Source organism: Poecilia reticulata, chromosome 7, assembly GCF_904066995.2.
Source record: "Poecilia reticulata chromosome 7, P_reticulata-male-v2, whole genome shotgun sequence".
NCBI lineage: Eukaryota > Metazoa > Chordata > Actinopteri > Cyprinodontiformes > Poeciliidae > Poecilia > Poecilia reticulata.
Genome location: NC_088836.1, coordinates 9144962 through 9165101, shown reverse-complemented (window position 1 = coordinate 9165101; position 20140 = coordinate 9144962). Strand labels below are relative to the sequence as shown.

The 20140-nt window shown below is 39.9% G+C and overlaps 1 protein-coding gene across 3 annotated transcripts; it reads left to right on the top strand.

The window, feature by feature from the left end:
- Positions 1-121: 121 nt before the first annotated feature.
- LOC145552193 (excitatory amino acid transporter 3-like) lies at positions 122-19616 on the top strand. 3 transcript variants are annotated; one of them, XM_081608799.1, is made up of 13 exons: positions 122-262; positions 5855-5995; positions 6108-6200; positions 6306-6417; positions 7511-7553; positions 7638-7697; positions 8527-8708; positions 8871-8978; positions 15033-15155; positions 15247-15441; positions 16528-16662; positions 17011-17115; positions 17206-17432. In XM_081608799.1, the coding sequence occupies exons 1-13, from the start codon at positions 214-216 to the stop codon at positions 17288-17290; spliced, it is 1431 nt and encodes a 476-aa protein (XP_081464925.1). In that variant the 5' UTR covers positions 122-213; the 3' UTR covers positions 17291-17432. The 3 variants fall into 3 exon arrangements, with proteins under 3 accessions (XP_081464925.1, XP_081464926.1, XP_081464924.1); XM_081608798.1 differs by lacking the exon at positions 17206-17432 and adding an exon at positions 18840-19616 and having other exon boundaries at positions 123-262; XM_081608800.1 differs by lacking the exons at positions 16528-16662; positions 17206-17432 and adding an exon at positions 18840-19616.
- The last annotated feature ends 524 nt before the right edge of the window (positions 19617-20140 follow it).

Sequence of the window (20140 nt, the reverse complement as noted above, 5' to 3'; positions counted from 1 at the left end):
AGAGGTCTTTCCTGCCAACAGCCATCACCATCTACAATAACTCTTTGAAGAACTAATGAGTATTTTTGAATTTGAAGTAGTGTTATTTATTTTACCACGGTATCCATAGAGACTGAATATGCTTTGCAGGGCATTTTTTGAAAAGTGGGTCAAATGTCTTGAACAGCTGGGAGTAACTGGTCCATCTGACTGGACCACAGTAACAAAAAAACAATGAGAGAAAACCTAATTCAGGTACTTTGCTTATTGGGAGTTGCCGTGGGTAAGTATTTACTTTTTTTCTGCTGGTGAGCGGTTAAACAGATGTGCTTAATCTGTTTTTTCTACAGCGTACATTAAATGTGAGATTTAATACATAGATGAAATGTTTAATTTTTTAAAAGTATTTTCTCTTAATGCTACTAAAATGCAGCTTAATACACTACACCAAACAACTACATGTTAACATTTTCTGATGACACAGCTATTCGCTGCCTCATTTCAGACACATCACATTTAACCACCGACAGCAGATTAAAAACTGTCTTCTGTGTTGTGAGAAACATGTTCTGATGCTTAATATCCAAATATCACAGGAGTCTTGTAGATATGTGGATTTTGTGTTGCTTGTTTGTTACTTTTAGCTCTCTTGTGTGTTGTGTTTTCCTATTTACTGGTTAATTGATTCCACCGTTATCTTCTTGATGGTAACAGCTGTGCCTCGTTGTCTGATTATGCTCCGTAGGTATTTAGTTTTTCGTTTCTTTATCCTGAGTTGTGGGTTCCTTGTCAATGCTTACTTTTATTTGGGTTACCAGAGCTACCTGTTCTTGAGCCTGTGTCTGTTCGAAATACCACTTGAAGTATTAAAAACACTGCGATTCCTCACCTCTATAGGCTGTCTGAGTGGTGGCACTCTTCTCAACTAGCAAAATCATGACAAACATATTTTTGACCTATTCTTTGGAATACAAATTGACAACAAACCTTCATGGACTGCTCAGGTTGACTAGGTCATTAACAGGGTCCAGTAGCAACTACACTTTCTGTGCAGGTTGAGGGCCTCTTCTGTCAGTCATGAGTTCAGATTCTTCAAAGACTTATTGTAGATCATAACGGCTGCCTTCCCAAGACAGTCTCATGAAGAGGACGGTCATTGTTGTCCACAATTTTCTTGATCCTCTGAAGAATCCTTCCTTGCATTATCATCTCCAGAGGTTGCACAGTCGTCCCCAGAACAAAACCAGCCTTTTTTTATCAGGCTGTTGAGCCTTTTCAGGTCTCTGGTTCTGATGCTGCTGCCCCAACAGATGATGGCAGAAGAGATGACGCTCTCAACACAGACTTATAGAAAATCTGCAGCATCTTGCTGCAAACCTTGAAGGATCTTAGCTTCCTCAAGAAGTCCAGTTTGCTCTGTAACTTTTTATAGATGGCTTGACTGCTCAATCTCCAGCCCAGTATGTTGTCAAGGCGAACACCACGGTATTTATATTCCTCAACCACTTTCACATTTTCTCCCGTGATGGAAATAGGGTTTTTTCTAACCCGGTTTCTCCTGAAATCGGCAATCAACTCCTTTGTTTTGTTTACATTCAAGATGAGTTTATTGTTTCCACAGCATGTCACAAAACAGCCCACCAGCGACTGTTTTGTCATCAGTACTCAACACTGCAGTCGAGTAGAGAATGACTCTGTGCTCAACTGCAGAGTTGTCTGAGTATTTCTATAGATGACAGACTTGGAAATCTGACGTGTAGAGAGTGAAAAGGAAAGGCGAGAGTACAGTGCCCTGTGGTACTCCTCTGTTGCTGACCACTTGGTTAGACAGTTCTTCAGTTGACACAAACTGTGGTCTGTTTGGGAGTTAGTCATAGATCCAGGTGATTGTTAAGAACTCCACCTGTGTCTTCTGGAGTTTCTCTCAGAGCAGATCAGGCTGAATTGCTAAATGCACTGGAGAAATCAAAGAACATGATCCTCATAGTGCTGCCTCCTTTGTCCAGATGACTGTGGGTTTGTTGAAGCAGGTGTATGATGACATCTTCAACTCCAAATCCATGGCGATAAGCAAACGGCAGAGGGACCTGATATCTGCTTGTCTGCTTAAGTGGGCCATTAGGAGTCTCTAGGACCTTAATGATGTGGGATGTCAGGACAACAAATCTGTAGTTGTTGATGAGTGATGGTTGAGTTTTCTCACTGGACTCAGGTAGGATGTCTTCTGCAACAGTGGAATCTTCTCTTGGGTCAAGCTAAGGTTGAAAAGGTGTTGCTGAACCATACAAAACTGCTCTGCACAGGCCTTCAGGACTCTGGGGCTGACACCATCTGGACCTGCAGCCTTGTTCTGGTTCAGTCTCTCCAGCTGACTCTCGACCTGACTTCTAGAAACAGAAGAGAGGGGCGGGGGGGCAAAAGACAAAGCAGTATCTCCTGTTGATGTTATGGCGGCTTCTTGAGCCAATAGCTGATTACCAAACTTTAAGAAGCCTGACCTGCCAATTCCAATTTTGGGCAACACCAATTTTTTGTTTTTCTCTGAAACATTGCTAAATATAGCAACAGTGGGGTACCTACTGTTAATTGCAAATGTACAAACATGACCTGGTGCATAAGTCTCTCAGTCAGATCTCTGTTACAGCTGAGCAAAAGAGGACAGAGGTAAATTTTTATATCTTTGTCGTGGTGGATTAGCTCAGAGGATAAAATCAGCTTCACACTGTCTATAGGCCAATCACTGATCTCCCAATATTGAGGAAATCAGGGCTGATTTATTGGTGCATCTACACCAGCAACCTATTCATCATTTGATCTATTGAACATTTTTCATCGTGACTGTGAGACAGAAACTTGGCAGCAACCGAGTGAATTCTTTCGCCTCAGCCACTCCACCACAACAGGGTTTGTTTACGTCGCCAAGTGCTGCGACTCGAGCTGTGGAGGGGTCTGGCAATGACCCACTGCGAGAACCGGAAGGTCTCACTGTTACATATGCCTGCCTTCTTCTCCTTTGGGCTGTCTACCTTTCTCCTCTCTAGCCCCATGTTCACCATTGTTGTAACTATTTACCAACCACTCAAATATAATAACTCTTTTAAGAAAGACTTTGCTGCTCTGATTGTCCATCTCTAAGCCCTCTCACCGAATGTCATATGGATTTTATCATTCACTTTGATGATGCTGATCTCTCCTTCTCCAAATACTTCTTACGTCCAGTGTGTGTCCAAGGACACACACTGGACCTTTTAAGCTGCTCTGTCTGGACTCACTCCTCTGAACTTCTCCTGATGACCTTCCTTTCACTGATTATTTGCTGCTCTCTTTTAATGTTAAACTCCAATGCTCTTCCTCCAAACTTTTATGGTCTCTTTCTGTTATATCAAAAATGTTGTTTTATCACACATTGCTGACCATTTCACCATTGTTCATATTTCTGACCCAGATTACCTTGTTGCATCCGTAATAATAGCCTCACCAATTTCCTTGATTTCCTCAATCCCTTGAAAACCCAGCCAGTGCACCTTGGTACACTCCTGAACTTTGTTCCAGGTTTCTTCTATACACAATAACCTTGGCCCCAACTCTTCTTCATGCATCACAGTTGAACTTATGTCCCCTCCGCTGCTGACATTGCTGACGGAATTTGCCTGTGTAAGCCGTCTTCCAGCCAGCCCAATAGTTTTCATACAGTTCTCGTCAAACCCTGTCTTACTTCTCTGCTCCCTATCATTCTAACATCATCCACTCCTCCCTGTCCTCTGGTATCATCCCCGCGGCATTTAAATCCACAGTCATTACTCCTATCAACAACAACCTGGTCTCCATCCTTCGAACTTCAAAAATCTCCATCCTATTTAACCTACCATTCATTTCTAAAGTTGTGGAAAAAGTATTCACCAAACAATTGCATTTCCTGTCACTTTGAGTAGTTTGTAGTTGGACCCAATTACAGACATACAGAGACAGCCAATCAGTTTAATATATCAAGGTTTAATAAAATAATGATTAATTAAATAAACTTACAAAAATCACAGGGAGCTAGGGCAGAAACACAAAGCAAACTTCCAATGGAAGGAATCCAGCAAGGAGACACGAAGAGTACACACATGGAACGAGAAAGGAATGGAGAAGTGACAGAAGGAACCAGCAGGGTCCATCCATCCATTTTCTTCCGCTTATCCGGGGTTGGGTGACGAGGGTAGCAGCTTAAGGAAGGAGGCCGAGATTTCCTCTCCCCTGCTACTTGTTCCAGCCACTGGATCCCAAGGCCTTCCCAGGCCAGCTGAGAAACATAGTCCCTCCAGAGTGTCCTGGGTCTTCCCTGGGGCCTCCTCCCGGTGTGAGGTGCCCGAAACACCTCACCAGGAAGGCGTCCAGGAGGCATCCTAACCAGATGCCTAAGCCACCTCAACTGGCTCCTCTCCACGTGAAAGAGCAGCAACTATACTCTTAGTCCCTCTCGGATGACCGAACTTCTCACCCTATCTCTAAGGGAGAGCCCAGACACCCTACAGAGAAAACCCATTTCAGACGCTTGTATGCGCGATCTCGTACTTTCGGTTATGACCCAAAGCTCATGACCATAGATGACAGTTAGAACCCGTCCCTCTACCTGTAGGCGGAGGGAGGCTACCCATTGGGGCAAACCCCAACGTACAAGCGCCCAGATAGGGGGCAACAAGTATGCCCACTCCTACCCGGCGCCTCTCACTTTGGGCAACTCCATAGTGGAATGTCCAGCCCCTCTCAAGGAGACTGGTTCCAGAACCAGAGCCATGCATCGAGGTGAAACAAACTATTTCAAGCTTGAACCTCTCCGCCTCACACACTAGCTCCAGCTCCTTCCCCACCAGAGAGGGGACATTCCACGACCCAAGAGCCAGCTTCTGCAACCGAGGATCGGACTGCCAGGGCCCCCTCCCTCTTCCACCACCCATCCCACACTGCACCCAACCCCTTTGGCCCCTCTCACAGCCGGTGGGCCCATGGGAGAGGGGACCATGGGCCCACCAGTCGGTCTCTTCGGGCTGAGCCCGGTTGGGCTCCATGGGTAAAAGTCCAGCCACCAGTCGCTCGCCATCGTGTCCCATCTCCAGGCCTGGCTCCCCAGTGACCTGCGTCCAGGCAAGGGAACACAACTAGGGGCAGAAAGCCCAAGACAGCATCGCTCCTAGGATCATTGGACACTCAAACCCCTCCATTACCATAAGGTGGCAGCCCAAGGAGAGGGAACCAGCGAGGTGTGAAGTTTAAAAAATATATATATTTACCGTTATGGGAGTTTGTTTTCTTTCCGGTGATCCTTTCATCTTTTAATCTGTTTTATATCATAATTGTGGAAGTTGTTTATATTGTCCCCAGCATTTCCATTTATAAAATAGCAGTATTAAACAAAAGATAGTAGGGTGAGTTGTTCTGCAGTCATTTCATCGTGAACCATTGTATTATCACCATGGCATTTTGTTACTGTGTGGTTAGTTGATTTAGATGTAAAATGTTAAAATTTGAAATTTACATGTGATCTTGGATGCGTTAATGTCAAGTTCAGTAAATAAAGAGATTACTGAAATTTCTTTTTTTTTCAGTGGCTCAGTTGACAAACTGATGGATGGTTTTTAGATGTTTGTTTTTACAGTGAAAACACAATATTTAACAAATTATTACAACACATTTTCTAACTTTTTAATATTCAGCATTATTCTACCTAATTAACAAACTAAAAAAATATGGAAAATATGTCTGCAAAATGTATCATTTGCTATTATTATTAAAGGACTCCCATTTATTTCTTAAGGTTTTACATGATGAAGTCTTTTTTTTCATATCTATTTTGTATGAATGCTTTTTTGTTGTTTTGTTTTTTGCCCTATAGGGTTTGGCACTGGGTTTCTGCTGAGGGCTACAACTCTTCTAACTGAAGAATTGAATGAGTGGATCAAAATACCAGGGGAAATACTTATAAACATGCTTAAGATGTTTGCTGTATCCCTCATCGTGACAAGCGTGGTTGCAGGCAAACTAAATATGATTTCAGATCCTTGATATTTTAACTTATCCTCATCTTTTTGAGGATATTTTGAAAGAATGTTGATTAAAACATGCAACTATATGCTCTCTTTTCTCAGGAGTAACTGGATTAAAAATCAGAGTGTCTAGAAAAATAGCTATCATCACATGGACCTTCGTCTGTGGCTCTACCTTCATTGCCGCAATTCTCGGTAAATTTATCATGGGCAGCAGATTTTAAAATAGATTTATGAAGACCGCAATAGTTTGTTCTGTATTATTGCTTTTGACATCCTGCCTGATACTTTGTGTTGCAGGAATGTTTCTGGCTCTCACAATCAAGCCTGGTGTGAGAGACCATGAAGTAAGCATGGAAAAAGAGGATAAGTCGACCTTCGTCTTTCACGTGATCTTGCAGGATCTTATAAGGTGAGACAAAATTCATGATTTCTTGTAATGTGTTCCAGTACAGAGAAGTTAAAATAGACATTTTATTATCTTTGATTACCATCAGTTAAACTATCTGTCAGGACTCTGGGTTTTTGGGTTTGGTTTTGATCTTATTTATCATTATGTTTTAGTTCATTTTAGGTTAGCCCTTCAGGGTCATTTCACTTTTATTATTTGAGGTTATTTAGTGTGATTACAATTGCATTGTTGCTTTCTTTATCAGTCCTTTATAGTGTTTCTAGTTATATTTATTCTTTAGTTAGGTTCTGTTTTTCTTGTTTGTCTGAGTCTAGGTCGAGCTTCTTTAGTGATTATAGTTTATTTGTATTTAATCCTTCTAGCTCTCACTGTAGTATTTCTAGATCTTATTTTGTCACTTTAGGTTTTTTTCGTCTTTCTTTAGTAATTCTAGTTAGGCTATCTCTTTGCTCAGATCTTCTAGTTTCTATAGCTCTATGTCCCTTAGTTCTTATTGTTAGATCAGCCTTCTTTCTGTTTAGGTTTGTTTATGCTTGTCCCTCATGTCTTTTTGTCTTCTAGTTTATCAGGTTTTCTTTAGTATTAGTGTATTCTTTCATTTTAGAGGGTTTTTTTCAGGTCCTTGGTGTTTCCTCTGTATTTTCCCCAGTATATCTCCTTAGCTTCCCTGTGTCATCTTCTCCCCACCCCTCAGCTAGCTTGTGTGAAAACTATTCACACCTGCAACCAGTTATATCATCTGGTTAGGCCCGTTGTTCTTTTTACTACCTCCCAGTATTTAAACTCTTCTATCCCAGTCACAACTTGCTAGTCTGTCTTGTCACTACCCATGTTTCCCTCCCTGGATTACCTGTTGTTCCCTTGTGTTTTCAGTTTGTTTTGCTTTTGGATTTTCTTGAACACTTTTATTTTGGGTTGATTTTCTTCATTAAAACATCCACTTATTTCTATGTCCACCGCCACGCCACACTGTGACACCATCTAGGTTTTTGTGAAATAAAAGTCTGGGTAAAATAACACCTGCATGTTTTTTTTTTTTTGTATTTAACATTTACAAGCTTAATTTTTTATGACTCTCCTGTTACTTGCATAGGAATATGGTTCCAGAGAACTTCTTTCAGGCTTTCTATGAGCAGGTATGCTTTTGTTCTGGCCCACAGCTTATTGTGTAATTTCCTATTTGGGGTTTGGAAATATAACAGTTTCTTTTCTTCTCCCAGTACAAGACTGAGATTATTCAGATTCATAAACAACCTGACCTCTCCCTTGATCCAAACCTGGTGAGTATTTTCTTCTGATCTTTGTTTTCATTCTAGAATCATCATTTTACAGCCACAAACTTCAAATTGAAGAGGAAGAAAAAGAATGGCCTTGAGTTTCTTTTTATTTAAAGCCTGAATGGGGAGGTGGTGTTTGCCAATGTGACAGTAAGGTGTGCCATAGTTAGGGCATAGGACAAGCAACAAGGCAAACACTCATACTGTCAGGATCTTGTTTTTTTGTTTGTTTGTTTTTTGTTTTGTCATTATTTGTATTCCTTTCTTGCTTCGTTCTGCCTTTTATCTATAATTTTCTTAGTGATTCTACTTTTTTCTGTCTAGTCCTTTCCTTGGTTACTCTATTTTCTATTATGCTTCTTATGTCTAATTATTTTTGTTAGATTCATTTCCTAGCCCAAAGTCTGCTCTCCCTCACCCCTTGTGCCTCTTTCTGTCTCTCCTCAGCCTGCCTTCTGCTTTCTCTCCTCACACCTGCCACCCATTACCTCATTAGCCCAGATCTTTGTCCAGCATTCAACCTAACAGTAGTAATACACCTTTATCTTTCACTCCTTGCTGGTTCCCTCCTTTACTTTCCATTCCGCTCCATTTTGCTTCTGTTTATTTACTTTTTCTGTGTGTGTGTAAAGGGTTTGATACTTGAATTTGCACCTTTACATTTCACAATTATGCAGTGCCTTAGGGTGGTTTTTTACAAAATAAATGCCTTAACATCAATGGTTGTATGTTGACTTAAGAAAAAATGAAATGCATCGTCCAACAAGGTGATGTACTCCTACAATATTGTTGTCAGAGGGGTGGAGCCGCCATACTTGTGTTTTTTGTGCAGAATGATACTGAGACGAAACTAGTAGGCAAGTATGTTGATGGACCCAACATGATAGGACTGGTCATCTGGTCATTTGTCATCGGCATCCTGTTAAACAGGATGGGACAGGAGGCAAGAATCACCGTGGAGACCATTCAATGCCTCAACGATGCCATAAAAGTTATAGTCAACTGGATTTTGTGGTAAGATCAGAGAGTATCTGGGAAGATGCCATTTCTTTTGCATATTCAGTTCTATTTACATAGGACAGCTGCTTCCACTCTTAACAGTTAATTTAAAATATATTTGGAACACCCTATTTTATTAAACCTTTTTTTTTTTTTTTTTACTGTTTTTTGTTTCAGGTACATGCCAATCGGAGTTATGTTCCTGATCACAGAACATGTGTTGGAGGTTACAGAATGGGACGCTTTCCTTAAACTCATTAAGTTTGTAGGAGTGGTTTTTGCAGGGTATGTCCAAATATCTTTTCTTTTTCATCTTTGTTGCCAAATTGATATCACTGCTCCTGAGGTAGCAGCACTGAACTCTACCTGAGTGACATGAGAAGAAAACTGTTATGAAAGTAAGTACAGTTTTACAGATTTTACTGAGATTTTCCTCTTATGCTTAGAGATCAGCGATGACGTATCAGCACATTTAATCGAGCATAACACGCTATTTTGTTACTGGAAACCATACTCAAACATCTATCAAAGCTACATTTATAAACAATTGTACTTTTAAGTATGTTTTTAATACATAGTTCAGAATATTTAAATATGCTTAGTAGCTATAACAATAGAATATGAATGGAATATTCTGATATTGATGTATTATGAGCCACTGTTGTACTCGAGAACGGTCTTGGTCTCGAGCACGCGGTGCCCCAAGACATGCGTAGTGGTTTTCTCTCAGCGGCAGAAGATGTCTGTCTAGTCGTCAGTAATAGAACAGCGCTGCATAAATCATAAGAAATCTGATGGCTACAGCTAACTTAGCAGCGCTTCGCTTTCACAGACGGTGGGGACAACGTCTAACTTTTTTCGCCACTTAGAAAAGTAGTTCAAAGAAAGGTAAGCTCCGTTGACATGATGCTAGCAAAGCTAGCTGTATAGAGATAAGAATTTGTGATGAAAAAAAGCCACTCACTGCACTGAATTATTGTGCGGAGGTATTGACTGACTTGTCGCATATACAGGTCCTTCTCAAAAAATTAGCATATTGTGATAAAGTTAATTATTTTCCATAATGTAATGATAAAAATTAAACTGTCATATATTTTAGATTCATTGCACACCAACTGAAATAATTCAGGTCATAGAATTATAGAATTATAGAATAGGTAATCATAGAGTTATAGAATAGGTAATCATATAACAAATAAAAATCATTCACAATCTATCCTTGTTCTTATCCCTAACCTGTGTCACTAAGTTCACTGAGCGAGGCTTTGGGGGAGGCAGGTCAACTCATACCCGATGGTTCTCGTTCTCGGCAGCTGTAATCTTTAGATGTCCTTGGTCAGAGTCTTTGTCCAGCCGGAGCAAAGTCCTCTTTACTGAAGAGAAGCGGAGAGAAGACTCACGCTGTCCTTTGAACGTGCAGACTCTTTATCTTTGTAGGACCTCCGTCTCTTTTCCAAGTCGGCTGCTATTGGGTTGAGAGCGTTGGGTAGAGGCAGAGGAGTCGGTCGGATCTGGGGCCGGAGTTGGTGGCCGGTGGGCGTGGTCCTCCGCTGGTCTTTAGCCTGCTTCCTCTTGTTGACTCCGCTTCTGCGCCGGGGACGAAGAACACTATTTCTCCCCCGAACATCAGTATATATGCTCTCCAACCCAGGGCGGATTGTAAGGCAGGACTGTATCTCCATGGAGCCTGCCCATTGCATTATGTCATTACCTGATGTCATGCAAGGCAGGGCTGCCTGCGGAAAGTCCCGGACTTCCCTAATGCTCATGACTTACTGGACATCTGTTTCCAATTCTGCCCTACCCTTGCATCTCGCTCACTCATTTGATGACTCATGCTTCGGTTCCTCGCCTTCCGCTCAGTGAGGCGTATTCTTTTCTTTCCCTTACCTCAGTATCTATGATTTTTAATAATACATGATGATTTTATATAATCATGTTGTTTGTTTGTTGACTCAAAAGTACAACCTTCAGTCTTCCATAATGTAATAAGATCAACTGATTAAGAGTACAGAGTATACATTATTATAACATTCACTTGATTAAAAGTGCAGAATACATGTTTCGATCATACATTGCAGACATCTCTTCATTGGCATGTGTATTATCACTTTATAATCACTTATTACTTATCATATGCAGGGTATACTGTTAATTCTCAGGCCTTTATTCCGTTTTCTGCGTGCGCCAGGAAAGATCTCACATATTCATACCAGATTTCATGACAATACATACAAATACACAGGGGTGAAAGTAAGGGGGTACGGTAGGGTACCGCAAACCCTAAAAGATTTAGCGGGAGTACGCAGTACCTGCAAGAGAGCGGAGCGACTGTCTGCTGTAAAGAATCAATGGGTTCAACTGTGCAGCCGTGAGAGCACCCACTAATCAGCTGTGACTGATTAGTTTTCATGAACAATCTAAAACACGACTTAATCAGATAATAAAAAGCTTCCCCGCCCCCCATTTCATATAGTTTCTGAACTGTTCGTACTTTGCTAAAACAGGGGGGCAATAAGTCAATCGCGGAAGGTTTTGAGTCGATCTCGGCATTAGGTGACAAACTGAATGCCGCCAGGACGCTGAGACCAGCACGTCCTCCTTTGGCTCCTTATCAAAATGTTTAACTTTATGAAAGAACAACAAAAAAAATCAACAAATCATGTTCAAATTAATGACCCAACAACAATAATAATCTCAGTGATTATTGTTTAAACAAGGTGTTGCGCAATTCTGTGGGTTTTGGTTCCATTACCAAAATAACTAGCAGAGCAGGAGTTTAAAATTATCTAATCAACCACGACTGTGTTCATGAGATGCTTATTAATGATTGCAAAATAAATATCAAGCCTGCAAACCTAATATTGTAACAGACTGAATGTTATGTTTTTAACGTAATCTCTGGTTGGCTTGTGGAGTGCAGGAGGTTGCCATGGCAACGGGTGTGCTTTAATCACAGAAAGACGGAGAGTAAAAAGGTGCGAGTGGTTTAGAGTTGTTCACCTGTTCAGGTTGTTTTACCTTTCTTTTCCTTTGTCTTGGCTCATCACAGCCGCTGTAATTCCTGAACGTTCAAAAAAGGACAAACTTGGACTAATTACCTCGTTCTTTGTGACTATACGTCATTTACAACAAACATTAAACATGGTATATATTTTTCATTAAGTATTTAACAAACAAATGGCTTCTACCGCAATAATTAGGTGAAATTAAATTAATTGTCTAATATAAAAAAAATAGTTTGGTGCTGTCGGGCTCAGAGTTTGAGAGGCTTTTACTCTATCCAACTATTTTGTTTTTTGCCTTTTATTTAGTGGAAATATTGATGTTGATGAGACTTTCTCCAAAATAACCTTTTTCAACCTTTATAGCTCCACTGTTAAAAATGAGGCTCTAACATTCACAAATGACAGTGAAATAAAATCCAGTCCAACATCTGGTTTAAGGTGATTCCACTGGAACCTGTTGGAGGAAAAATATCCCAACTTCAGAAGATGAGCTTTAACTTAACAGAGCTCTGTGGTTCCTCCTATCAGTATGAGAGTCAGGGTGAGGAGGCGCCATGTCAGGAAGAGAAGTGGAAGCTGCAGGATCTTCAGAACAAACGGGTCATGATGCTAGGCCTCTGTCTAGACACAGGATCAATATAACCAGTTTAAAAGCTAAAATAAATGGTTATATGCCAGACATGGAAAACTGGGATCCACTCCAGGCCATGATGTTCAGAATTTAGGTATCATGGCATCTCAAGGTGTCAACATTGCAGCCAGTGGGCTGAAGGAAATATAGCTTTATTTTGTAGCATTTCAAGAGCTACCCAGCTTTTATCGCTTCACAAAAATATTAATCAGCACAGAAACTCGAAAGCACACGAATATATATAAATATAATTTTTTTTCGTCATAGTACCCCCAAGAATTTATAACTACTTTGTTTTTCAGCCGACGAGTTCTAGCTTCAGAGTGATTCACCAGCTGAGATTGAGTCCAAAATCCGATCCGAGATTCATCCGTGCTGAAGTGAATCCGTCTCTCTTTAAAGATATCTCCCACTTCTTCCTCACATCGTGTTTTTATGAAACCTTCAAAACAAAAACAGAAGATTTGGGATGTGTCTTACTTTTGATAGAGTGAAAGAATTACATATAAATAATAGTCTTTACGACCTGTGTAAACTTTGCTGGTGAATGTTATAACACATAATATAAGTTTTATAAAATATGTTGCATTGTTTCATTTCTAATGTAGGCTCTTGTGCCAGATAATCTAAGCCAATGTTAGAGCATAATTTTTTTTTTTTTGATTTATGGAATCTCGGTTAGCCTTCTTAGCAGGGCTGAACCCCGTATTACACCAAGCACCAGTGTTGTAGTACTCGAGATCGGTCTTGGTCACGGTCTCGTCTCGTCTCGGACTCGACCGCATTTGGTCTCGGTCTTGTCTCGGTCTCGGGCGCTGAGGACTCAGCATTTTACTTTAAGACCAGTCGAGACCGCAACTGTGAAAATATCACTAAATGTACAGCATACTATCCAGTTTATTTATTAACATTATTTTCAGTGGAGGCAAAATGCACCGATTAAAATCCAACCAAAAACGTGACTTGCCAATTACATGTTTCTGGGAGGGTGGAACACCATCCCACCACACTGTATTTAATGGTGCAGACGGTGGTGGTTTCTGACATGAGCAAAATGGACAAACACCCAGGGCGTTATCTTTTTAGGGATGGGACTAGACCACAGCGGATCGTAGCACAGAGATGGAAGCAAAGCACTTTGCTTCCATCTCTGTTCTGCTTTGTTCTGCTTTTAATATTGGTTAAATGTATTAAGTATTTAATATCTAGGTGTTTTTATGAGAATATGGATCTTTCAGATCAATTTGAGAAGCAATTTTGATAATATCTTACATTTTATTGTATCATGTAGTGTGGGGCGCTGGTCTTGGTCTTGACTTGGTCTCGACTTCCCTCGGTCTTGGTCTTGACTTGGTCTCGGACCCTAAAAGTTTTGGTCTTGTCTCCATATCGATACACTCTGGTCTTGGGCTTATCTTGGTCTCATGTTAGGTGATCTTGACCACAACACTGCCAAGCACTATAGCTAATATTAGCTGGTATCTCGCCGGTGGACATAAATACTGTAAAGTAATATTCTAATCCAGTGGTTCTTAACCTAGGTTTGATCGAAGCCCAGGGGTTCGATGAGTCGGCCTCAGGGGTTCGCCGGAGCCTCTGCCACGGAGGTAAAGCCTCATTAACTAACTTGTGTAAAGTCGTGATTACGCGCCCTGCTTTGCCATCACTTGCTGCAGAGGATCACATTACATTGCTTAGCCAATCAGTGCTGCGGAGGAGCACTAATTGAAGGAGTTCCACTCTCAGCATGGATTTGAACTTGTCTTTAATTACTTCAGCAAAGCTCACAGTTTTTACCAAATTCTGTAACTTTCGATGTGCTTCTAAATCTGCTCCATAGTTGCATTTTTTCGGGCTTGCTACTGCCTCTAGAGGCGTGGGGTGGTAACACAATTAATATAATTACATTACTAAATCAGAATACCGTAAAGTCTTATTTATTATTAATTTTTCATTATCTTAAGAATGTAGAGCAAATTAAATGATCTAAACAAGACCTTAAAGTGGTTCCAGTTTCTCTCGATGGCCAACCTGCTGAAACTGGCAAATTTTAAATACCTTTGGTCGTTCCTGGACAGTCAGCTCAAGTTTGAAGAACAAGTAATCTTCTGTTTTATTCCACTGTACAAAGGTTTTGTTCTACAACTATGATGGTAGTTATTAGTAGTTCAGTGTCTTTCGCTTCACTTGAGGTAAAAGACTGTTAGCATAGCATTTGACACTGTAATAACACTCAATGACATTTTCATAACTGTTGCTACTTGTTTCACTTTACTTGAAATAAGATTAATGACACTGTAATGCTTAATGACATATTCATAACTGGTGCTACTTGTTCCACTTGATGTAAAAGGAATTATTGACTAAATCATTTGACAGTGTAATAAAGCTTGATGATAGCTTTATTGTTGGTCCAACTTGTTTTACCTTATTTCAGGTAGGGGAAATATTAAGAACTATTTTGTTAAAGATTTTGACAGTGTAATAATACTTAATGACATTATTATGACATATGACAATTCTTGGTTAATGTCAAGTTGTCATAACAAAGGCATTTTGAATAATGTCAACTTTGTATTAAAAGTGTTATGATTTACCGAATGACACTTTATGACAATGAATGTACGAATAAATGTTTAATACTTAAGTGAATATGTAATACATCTTTAACACCAAGTGTGACTTTGTTGTGTTGTTCAGGTTAGCAGTCCAAGCCTTCGTTCTTTTCCCCATGCTTTACCTCATTTTCACCAGACGGAACCCTTTTCTTATCTTCAAGCACATCTCTAAGGCTTTGACGACAGCATTTATCGTTGCATCCAGGTTAAAAGTTCTGTTTGTTGAAAAAGCATGACACTTCTCTAGTTTGTTCATATAAATGGTGCACCAATAAAGAATGTGCTTTCTACCAAAGTGCCGCCACTCTGCCTGTCACCTTGCAATGCTGTGAAGAGAACGTGAAGGTCGATAAGAAACTCTGCCGCCTTATGTTGCCCATCGTCACCAGCATCAATAGGACTGGAATGACATTCTATGAAGTGGCCGCTACTATCTTCATTGCCCAGCTTCATGATATCACGCTGGAAGTCGCCCAGATTGTCGCCATTGGGTAAGCTGCTTCATACAAGTGCATGGAATTGAGAAAAGGTGCATGCTGGGATTGTTAAGAGCAGTGATTTATCAAATGGGTAGCATTTCCCCCCTTTTTTTACAAATCAGTAGAGGAGATGCTTAAATTAGCTGATCTACCACATTGATCACTTAACACAGTGCTTCCCAAATCCTGTCTTCAGCCCCCCCTGCGCTGCATGTTTTATGTGTTTCCCTACTGCCACAGACCTGGGTTGAATCTATGGGTGATTAACAAGCTTCTCCAGTACTTGATGCCTGAAGTAGAGGCAATGCAATCATTTAGATCAGCTGTTGCGAAATACAGGCACATCTAAAACATGCAGAGCAGGAGGGCCTTAGGACCGGAATTGAGAAGCACTGACTTAACGGGTGCAAAATAAGCTTCAAGTCTAAAAACATAAAACTAAAACAATTTTGACATTCAATCCTGACATTTCTGATCACCTCACTTGACAAAATATTTGCAGATTTCAAAACTATATCACTGGAGAATATGTTATCTCTCTCTCTCTCTCTCTCTCTCTCTCTCTCTCTCTCTCCACATATAAATTCCTATGCTTCATGTGTTCTATATTCAGCTTGTTCAATATTACATAACCTGAATGAGCCCATCAGTATAAATGACAATGAACAAGTCTAGCATAACCTAACATAACACTCATCGGTATCTGATGTTGCCGCAGATTATTGATCTGCTACTTATCGTGTATCTGGTTCAGAAAATCAAATTAACAAAAAACCAACCGATAAAACCAGAGTCCAGGTTAGCAGCTGATGCAGTAGAATCACAAACATTAAGCTGAATTGGTCAGAGTGATGGCTATAATCAGGGTTAGAGCCAGAGGAAGAAGAAGTGGACAAAGGTTCAGGCAGCATGTCAAAGACTAGGCAGTCTATTGATTCTAAAACATTAATCTGGAGGTTTTTCAGGATATTTATAGATAATTTCACTGTAAATTTTGAACTGAACCAAATGGACAATAGGAAAGGATTGATAAAGTTGCAGATTGTAGCATTTCTGTTGCTGGGACAGGGATGCTAATTGAGTGTGCTTGGTTTGCAGCTTGACTAGTGCCATTGTCACATTTGGAACTGCAGGGATCCCACAAACAGGAGCTGTGTCCACTATCCTGATTCTGACAGCTGTGGGACTGCCTGCAGAGGATGCTGTCATTCTGGTTGGGGTGGAGTGGATTCTGTAGGTTCAACTTGCTACTTGTGTTTAAAGTGTACTTTTACCATCAAACTACGGAGTCACTCTGGATGGAGTTATGCTGCTCTATCAGACAGCTTGAAATTATTAACAAGGACATTATTTTTAACTTGCATAATAAACTAATGTCTAGGATCACCTACCAGTGGGGAAAGCCTGAGGAGAGCTTGTGTAGTAATGATTAATAAAACTACACTTGGAGAATGATTTCAACATCAGTCTGAACTGTAGAAGACCTGGTGCATCTGGTTGTTGTAGACTGAGGGAGAGAAAACCTTCAAGAAAAACATAGTTGAGTCTGACAGCATGTTCGTTCTCTTCTGTGCCCTTCAGAGACCATTTCATGACGTCGGTGAATGTGCTAGTAAATGTCTTTGGTGTTGCTATCACCAACCATGTGTGGCATGACAACCTAGTAAAACTGGACAAAACGCCAAGGTAAATGAAATCATTATAATGATGTGTTCATTTGCAAAGACACAATGTTGCCAAAAGTATTCGCTCCCTGATCCAAGTCATTGAATTAAGGTGTCCCAGTGGCTTCCACAGCTGCAGGTGCATGAAATCCACCACTGAGACTGAACAAATAGGTCACTCTCAAAAGCAACAATGAATTTGAGACTACCATGATGAGATGCCACCTGTGCACGACTTGAAGTCATTACATTTCCTCTCCTGGACTCTAGACCAGTGTGGACATTTTGTCTGGAGTTCCAAATCCTGCCTCAAATGTAACAAAAAAGAAAATAAAGGTTTAAGACTTTCATCCCTTGACAAAGTTGCTGTTCCACTAGTTTCTTCTGACCCTTTACTTTTGCTGTAAGAAGAGTATCTTGAGATATGCTAGCTGCTGGGTTGCAAAGAAAACTGTTATCCCAAGGGTTATTGCCACTGCCATTGAATAATGGCCACTCCCTCCGTAATCCCAATGACCTCTACCAAAAAAAAAAAAAGTCAAAACTTTTGAAAGTACATAATCTATTTCAGCTTGCACCTTCAGGTAGAATATGGAAACAATAAGAAGTTGAATTAACAGGATTGACAAAAGTTTTTAACGCCACGGGTTATTTTTGAACTGTTTCAAATAATTATCTGATTGTAGCAGGAGATGTTCTACTCGTAAAACGCTTAGATTGTGTAAATATAATTTTGTTTTTCACTGCATTGTTAAACATCCTCACAGTCCTTCCTGTCCCTGTGAATCTCACTTTTACACAAGTCACTTTTTTCGAGCCTGGCTTTGGAGAAGCCAGATCTCTGATGCATAAAATGGATCATTTGAAAATGAAACTCATCGCTGTGTTTGGTTGTGTTTCATTCTGATCATTTCTAAAACCTAGTTTCACCCAGGATGATGCATTGTTAGTACGCAATGGGCAGGTCGCACTTTGCTCTGCTGTGACAGGACTCTTGGTAAACAGAGGGGGATCCTGAGTGCACTGATGGCAGGAGATGAACTGGTTTTTGCTCTCTGTGAAACCTATCAGCAGTTCTCTTCTGCTCCAGCCCTGCTCAGCCCCAGCTGGTTTCTGTACCACTTCACTCCCTGTACATGAGCGTGATGTCAGACTGGTGGTCCTGGCAGTGAATCACCGCATTTCTTTTTACCATTTCAAGATCCCAACCCTGTGGGAACAGTTGGAAAATGGCTTCTTCCTGTTAGCACATGATTGAGCACCAGTACACAAACCAGTGTCCATAACATGTATTATTGCATTTTGCATTGAAGAACTTAACTGGTTTTCTCATATCATATCTAACCTTGTGGGTTGAGAATAGACACCCCTCTAGATCTCATGTGTGTGTGAAGGCAGATGAAAGAATACTGTTGTCAACATTGTGTAAATCCCTTTCTGACCTATATCAACCGTCTCTGTATTATTCACTCATAAACCCACATAACAATGGTCTAAACCAGGGGTGCCCAAAGTTGGTCCTTCAGGACAGACATTGGGCATCCCTGGTCTAAATGTATCAGAATGTCTTCAGTTTTGAGATTTTTTCTTTGAAAGGTTTAATAAAATATTAGGACAAATTCTGGTGAAAAGAAATCTTGAATGTAGATTGTTACAAGTCATTTACACTAAGTGATAAGACAAGAGGTGCTTTAGTCACATTTTGTCTTGAACTTTATTGACCATGTTTTACATTTTACCTGATAGTGTCGATGAGCCTCGTCTCGTTAAGGACATTGAGCTGGACTTTTCCTGTTTGGACTCTGATGAAGAGTTCATCTCCTCGGTTTCTGCCGCCCCTACTAGATCCATTTCACCGCGAAGAGGGCATCATCGCAACGTAGTAACACCAACAAGCTGAAACCTCTGGACAGGGATGTCACCATCCTGGGGTGTCTGAGCTGATCATTTTCTTGTTTGTCGATCTTTATTATCAGTAGAATGGGGCCATATCAGTTTATTCATCTGTATTTAATTTATTTATTTTAGTTTTTGCAACTTTTAAAGAATCTATTTGTGTAATAATATTTTATTGGTATGTAAGTTGTTAATATCTACATAATAAAAGTATTGTTATGTGAATATAATTCATCTATTCTATTATACATTTTATTTCTGTTATTTTTCCTTTTGCATGTTATGTATTGTTTTTTATAAATTTCATCTTTCTCCTTAGACAATAGAAGTATTTGTCCATTGTTTCCTCACTAATCAACATGAGCTGCCACAGTTTCTCGTCTTCTATAATTGATTATCTCCCACTTCCAGACCAACATTGTTTTTTGTTTTTGTCTGTTAACTTGATTTGATCATATGGATCATTTCACTGTCTCTCCAACTGATTAAATGCCTCTCTTTCTCTTTGTTACAACTGTAATTTTGTATTTCACTTGAGTGTATTACACGTACTCTGTATACAAAGTTTGACTGATTGATTGGTACAACAATACTTTGTAAATCAATAAAGTTCTGTATATTGCATAACCAGGTTTACTGCTTCAGACTGAAAAAAATAACTGTAAAAAAGTTATTTCTATGAACGACCTTATGAACAATGCATGAAATTATTTCATGATAAAAACATTTCCTATCAGTCGATGTAAATTATTATTGATTAATCTTTTGTTTTATTTATCTGAAATACTGCCAAACTGGTGGCGTAACTTATGCAGAGTTTTCACTCCACACTGTTTATTTTTAAGCAGTGAAAAGGCAAAGTGGTGATTGCTGAAACTACTGCTGGGCAAATTACTAAACAAGTTGTTGCTAGGTAACAAAAGAGTGAGTTAGTTGATACAACAACCTTTCTTAGCTGGCTGTGAGAAGTTGAGTAGGGAGTCTATCTTGTGCCTATATCCCACAGAAATCAAAAGCTCATAAACTAAAGAGTTTTTTGAGTTGGTCATATTATTAGAAATGCTTTTAGATTTTCAATTTAAAAAATAAATATTAACATTGTTTTCATTATTTGAACCAAAATCCATGTCTCTAGGGAAACCAGGCATCAT

What these genes read in the sequence shown, in the direction of transcription:
- LOC145552193 (XM_081608798.1), top strand. Translation starts at nt 214, where the DNA reads ATGAGAGAAAACCTAATTCAGGTACTTTGCTTATTGGGAGTTGCCGTG. An exon ending in TCTCCCTTGATCCAAACCTG is followed by an intron (nt 7,698 to 8,526) that starts GTGAGTATTTTC and finishes TTTTTTGTGCAG; the next exon opens with AATGATACTGAGACGAAACT. An exon ending in AAACTGGACAAAACGCCAAG is followed by an intron (nt 17,116 to 18,839) that starts GTAAATGAAATC and finishes TTTACCTGATAG; the next exon opens with TGTCGATGAGCCTCGTCTCG.